Consider the following 6408-nt stretch of genomic DNA (forward strand, 5'->3'; position numbering starts at 1 on the left):
GCTATAACAGAATACCTACTACTGGGTAATTTATGAAGAAAAGAGGTGTATTTAGCTCACGGTTCTGCAGGGTGGGAAATTAAAGATTGGGCAGCCACATCTGGCAGCTTCTGGTGAGGGCCTCGTGCTATGTCAAAACATGGCCAATTAACAAAATGGGAACCAGGTGCATGGAAAAAGGGACCAAAAACCAAAGGCAACCTCATTTTATAACACCTGCTCTTGCAGATAACTAAATCACATGAGAGCGAGAACTCACTTATTCCCTTGAGACTACATTAATCACTTCAGGAGAGCAGATCCTTTCATGACCCAAATATCTCTTAAAGGTCCCACTACCTCTGAACAGCATTACATTAAGGACCAAGCCTCAACATGGATTTTGTTGGGGATAAACCATAGCAGACAGTATGATTTGTTTTGATTATCAAGGGAAATAAAGTCACTGTTATACAATGGGAGTACGGAAGAAGTGTCTACAACGCAAGGGATTTTCTAGAGGTCTCTCTGTAAAGTGAAAAAAGTTAATGGAAGGCTCTGTAACCCATTAAAGCAGAATCACTAGAAAGAATCTTCAGAAAGAAATGTTTGTGCCACATGCCAGGGAAAAAACCCCAACAAACCAAAGTGCTGGTATCAGCTATTTCTATTCTCATTTTTGCAACAGATCATGTGGTCAGTTAATATTTATACCTTCCTATTTCTGCTACCTATTCCACATTTTCCTCTACCTGCACTTTATAAAACTACAAACTAGTGCTTCAAAGTGTTGTCATGCCAGTGCCATAGCTGTGTCCTCAAAAGCCCACTGCACCATTTTATTAGGCTACCTAGTATAATATGCCAGAAAACAAACAAACAAACAAAGACAAAAAAATAAACAATAGATAAAAACAAAGAAAAAATAAAGAAAGCTTGATCTTATGGCTAAAGGGCTATAGTCCCCAGAAGTAAAAATCAATGAGAAGATTTTATTCTACCTTCCAAGATAGAAGACCCTGATCTCTAATTCCAGTACTGCTATTAACTAGGAGTGTGAACTTAAAAATTTACTTAACCCCTGATTCTCGGTTTACAAATGTGTAAAATAAAAATGCTTTTCAAATGTTTTCATTATAATTTTTTTAAAGCTGTTAATACTTCCTTCAACCAAAATCTTGTAAGAAAGTGCACACATAAAATGATGATAGTGGGGTGTACAGTGTGTGCATGTGCATGCACTGCTCACACTCTCCCTGGCCCACCACGTGGCCTGAAGATAGCACAGCAGAGCATAGTTTCAAACCAAGATGATCAAAAAAATTCCCAATAATCTGAAAATTCTATAATTTTCTAACTGACTGAGATAAAATAAAAATACCTCTCTGTATGTCCCCAGAAAGCAATCAAATTAAAATGAAAAATTACATAAACTTAGAAATTGTTGCATATTGAAATGGAGGGTAATGATGTAATGATAAATGCAAACAGAAGATGGCAGGCTTAAAATATTTAAAGACTGAGTGTAATAACTTGGTTTATTTAGGGTACAGATTTGGAAGGCACAGGAAAACTAGTACTTGTAAGAGACGTCTCATTGACAGAAAAAAATTCTGATACCTGCAGCAGGTAAATCCATGTCTTCTGATTATCAGATTACCCAAGTACATTAAAAGAAGATGTGCAACTGACACAAGTATATTTGTTGTGAGAACGTAATCCACTATTTTATTGGCCTGATTAACTAGTATATAAAAGAATATTATGAGCATGGTCAGCTGAAATCAAATCCTTTACTTAACACAGCCATAAAGACCACAACAATATTTCCTCATTAACTTATTTGGCTCTTAATAATAGTAACATAAACTCTGCATGAAATTATTTTAGGCCTGGGTATTTAAACTTTTAATTAGGGCCAGCCCGGTGGCGCACTGGAGAGTGCGCCACTTGGGAGCGCGGCGGCACTCTCGCCGAGGTTTCGGATCCCATGTGGAGACCGGTTCCCGCTCACTGGCTGAGCGCGGTGCGGGTGCAATACCGAGGGTTGCGATCCTGTTGCCGGTCCCCGGTGTGGGCACGACACCAAGGGTGGCGATCCCGTTACCGGTCAGTAAAAAAGACAAAAAAAGGAAAAAAAAACCCAAAAACTTTTAATTAAGTTAAAGTCAGTTATATTAGATTCTGTAGTTTAACCTTATTTATTCCTATATACAAGAATATACAAAAATTCACTTCTGGGAACTGCCAATAGTTTTTCTAGGCCCTAGACTTTTATATAGGATTTGAGTGCACTATTAAACAAAGTTAGTTGTTAGGTACTGAAACAAGAATAACAATTTATCCAAAAAAAAAAGAAAGAAAGAAAAAAGAAAAGAAAAAAAAAAAAAAAGAAACAACAACAAAAGAAGAATAATTTGTCCAGAAAACAAACTATATTCCAGGAATTACATGGAGATCACCGCCACATACTAACATGTAAATAAGTATAGATTCATAGGGGTGCTCTGACTCTCCTAGAATAGATAGATGATGCACTAAATATTCCCATATGGAGTTTAAATGCCCATCTAATTCTTTATTAAAAGCAGAAAAACTATTTCTACTCAACACAAGCATCTGTATGATGCAATACTTTTTTTTTTTTTTTCCTTTTGTCTTTTTTCGTGTCTGGCAACGGATCGCAACCCTCAGTGTCACGCCCGTACCGGACCGGGACCGGCAACGGGATCGCAACCCTCAGTGTTGCTCCCACACCTCGCTCAGCCAGTGAGCGGGAACCGGTCTGTATGTGGGATCCGAACCCTCAGCGGGAGCGCCACCACACTCCCAAGCGGCGCACTGTAGCAGTGCACCATGGGGCCGGCCCATGATGCAATACTAATTTGGAAGAATGAACAATGAATAGAAACTGAATATTTCTCTTGTTTGGCCATTTATAAACATGTAGGTTTGTCACATTTTATTCAAAAGTAAGGAAAAGACCCTGTGATTAATAAACCAATGTGTTTCTCTATACATCCAAAACCATTATAGTTTCTGACTAGCTTGGTTACATTTATGAAGTTTGTGCCACCATCAATATTTTAATACAACATAACTTCGTCATGTCCTTGAAAGCAATAAAGCTTTTACAGTGAATACATTTACTCAACTTCTAAAAAAAATTAACAAACTCATGACTCACCTTCCAAGCATGATAAGTACCAGAGGGGTCTGTCTGATATAATCTTGGAATACCATCATCATCAAAACCTACAATTAAGGCCGAAATACCAAAAGGTCTTCGTCCATTGCTCTGGGTATACTTCTGAAAAATAAAATGTATTTTTAGCACAACACTATTACTTATCAAATAAAAAATTCTAATAAAAATAAAGCATTGCTGCCAAAATGATCTACTTTCCTGATTCTTATTCTACATATTTTTTGAGATCCTTCTTCTAACCCTCTCTGGACTAACCTCAATTTCTGATAAAATTTTTAAGAAACTAAGGTATATAGTCTACACAATGAAATCATAAGTTTACTTATATATGATTTTTTTTTTCCTAATTTTATTTTGTTGATATACAATGAGGTTGATTATTGTGGCCCATTACCGAAACCCCCCTCCCTCCTCCCTCTCCCCCCTCCCACCCAACAATGTCCTTTCTGTTTGCTTGTCGTATCAACTTCAAGGAGTTGTNTGGCCTGATTAACTAGTATATAAAAGAATATTATGAGCATGGTCAGCTGAAATCAAATCCTTTACTTAACACAGCCATAAAGACCACAACAATATTTCCTCATTAACTTATTTGGCTCTTAATAATAGTAACATAAACTCTGCATGAAATTATTTTAGGCCTGGGTATTTAAACTTTTAATTAGGGCCGGCCCGGTGGCGCACTGGAGAGTGCGCCACTTGGGAGCGCGGCGGCACTCTTGCCGCGGTTTCGGATCCCATGTGGAGACCGGTTCCCGCTCACTGGCTGAGCGCGGTGCGGGGGGAATACCGAGGGTTGCGATCCTGTTGCCGGTCCCCGGTGTGGGCACGACACCAAGGGTGGCGATCCCGTTACCGGTCAGTAAAAAAGACAAAAAAAGGAAAAAAAAACCCAAAAACTTTTAATTAAGTTAAAGTCAGTTATATTAGATTCTGTAGTTTAACCTTATTTATTCCTATATACAAGAATATACAAAAATTCACTTCTGGGAACTGCCAATAGTTTTTCTAGGCCCTAGACTTTTATATAGGATTTGAGTGCACTATTAAACAAAGTTAGTTGTTAGGTACTGAAACAAGAATAACAATTTATCCAAAAAAAAAAGAAAGAAAGAAAAAAGAAAAGAAAAAAAAAAAAAAAGAAACAACAACAAAAGAAGAATAATTTGTCCAGAAAACAAACTATATTCCAGGAATTACATGGAGATCACCGCCACATACTAACATGTAAATAAGTATAGATTCATAGGGGTGCTCTGACTCTCCTAGAATAGATAGATGATGCACTAAATATTCCCATATGGAGTTTAAATGCCCATCTAATTCTTTATTAAAAGCAGAAAAACTATTTCTACTCAACACAAGCATCTGTATGATGCAATACTTTTTTTTTTTTTTCCTTTTTGTCTTTTTTCGTGTCTGGCAACGGATCGCAACCCTCAGTGTCACGCCCGTACCGGACCGGGACCGGCAACGGGATCGCAACCCTCAGTGTTGCTCCCACACCTCGCTCAGCCAGTGAGCGGGAACCGGTCTGTATGTGGGATCCGAACCCTCAGCGGGAGCGCCACCACACTCCCAAGCGGCGCACTGTAGCAGTGCACCATGGGGCCGGCCCATGATGCAATACTAATTTGGAAGAATGAACAATGAATAGAAACTGAATATTTCTCTTGTTTGGCCATTTATAAACATGTAGGTTTGTCACATTTTATTCAAAAGTAAGGAAAAGACCCTGTGATTAATAAACCAATGTGTTTCTCTATACATCCAAAACCATTATAGTTTCTGACTAGCTTGGTTACATTTATGAAGTTTGTGCCACCATCAATATTTTAATACAACATAACTTCGTCATGTCCTTGAAAGCAATAAAGCTTTTACAGTGAATACATTTACTCAACTTCTAAAAAAAATTAACAAACTCATGACTCACCTTCCAAGCATGATAAGTACCAGAGGGGTCTGTCTGATATAATCTTGGAATACCATCATCATCAAAACCTACAATTAAGGCCGAAATACCAAAAGGTCTTCGTCCATTGCTCTGGGTATACTTCTGAAAAATAAAATGTATTTTTAGCACAACACTATTACTTATCAAATAAAAAATTCTAATAAAAATAAAGCATTGCTGCCAAAATGATCTACTTTCCTGATTCTTATTCTACATATTTTTTGAGATCCTTCTTCTAACCCTCTCTGGACTAACCTCAATTTCTGATAAAATTTTTAAGAAACTAAGGTATATAGTCTACACAATGAAATCATAAGTTTACTTATATATGATTTTTTTTTTCCTAATTTTATTTTGTTGATATACAATGAGGTTGATTATTGTGGCCCATTACCGAAACCCCCCTCCCTCCTCCCTCTCCCCCCCCCCACCCAACAATGTCCTTTCTGTTTGCTTGTCGTATCAACTTCAAAACAATGAATAGAAACTGAATATTTCTCTTGTTTGGCCATTTATAAACATGTAGGTTTGTCACATTTTATTCAAAAGTAAGGAAAAGACCCTGTGATTAATAAACCAATGTGTTTCTCTATACATCCAAAACCATTATAGTTTCTGACTAGCTTGGTTACATTTATGAAGTTTGTGCCACCATCAATATTTTAATACAACATAACTTCGTCATGTCCTTGAAAGCAATAAAGCTTTTACAGTGAATACATTTACTCAACTTCTAAAAAAAATTAACAAACTCATGACTCACCTTCCAAGCATGATAAGTACCAGAGGGGTCTGTCTGATATAATCTTGGAATACCATCATCATCAAAACCTACAATTAAGGCCGAAATACCAAAAGGTCTTCGTCCATTGCTCTGGGTATACTTCTGAAAAATAAAATGTATTTTTAGCACAACACTATTACTTATCAAATAAAAAATTCTAATAAAAATAAAGCATTGCTGCCAAAATGATCTACTTTCCTGATTCTTATTCTACATATTTTTTGAGATCCTTCTTCTAACCCTCTCTGGACTAACCTCAATTTCTGATAAAATTTTTAAGAAACTAAGGTATATAGTCTACACAATGAAATCATAAGTTTACTTATATATGATTTTTTTTTTCCTAATTTTATTTTGTTGATATACAATGAGGTTGATTATTGTGGCCCATTACCGAAACCCCCCTCCCTCCTCCCTCTCCCCCCTCCCACCCAACAATGTCCTTTCTGTTTGCTTGTCGTATCAACTTCAAGGAGTTGT

General features: G+C 37.1%; 1 protein-coding gene across 1 annotated transcript in view; it reads right to left on the reverse strand.

Moving 5' to 3' along the window:
• Positions 1-3166: 3166 nt before the first annotated feature.
• Positions 3167-6408, reverse strand: part of LOC103609600 (proteasome subunit alpha type-7-like) — a gene marked incomplete at its 3' end in the record, with an annotated part of 38773 nt that continues 35531 nt past the window's right edge. Inside the window, exons 4-6 of the mRNA XM_008593901.1 lie at positions 5908-6030; positions 5124-5246; positions 3167-3289 (exon numbers count right to left, since the gene is read on the reverse strand). Coding sequence (XP_008592123.1) covers positions 3167-3289; positions 5124-5246; positions 5908-6030 — 369 coding nt within the window. The remainder of the gene's footprint in view (positions 3290-5123; positions 5247-5907; positions 6031-6408) is intronic.

Source organism: Galeopterus variegatus, unplaced genomic scaffold (genome assembly GCF_000696425.1).
Source record: "Galeopterus variegatus unplaced genomic scaffold, G_variegatus-3.0.2 Scaffold9841, whole genome shotgun sequence".
Lineage (NCBI taxonomy): Eukaryota > Metazoa > Chordata > Mammalia > Dermoptera > Cynocephalidae > Galeopterus > Galeopterus variegatus.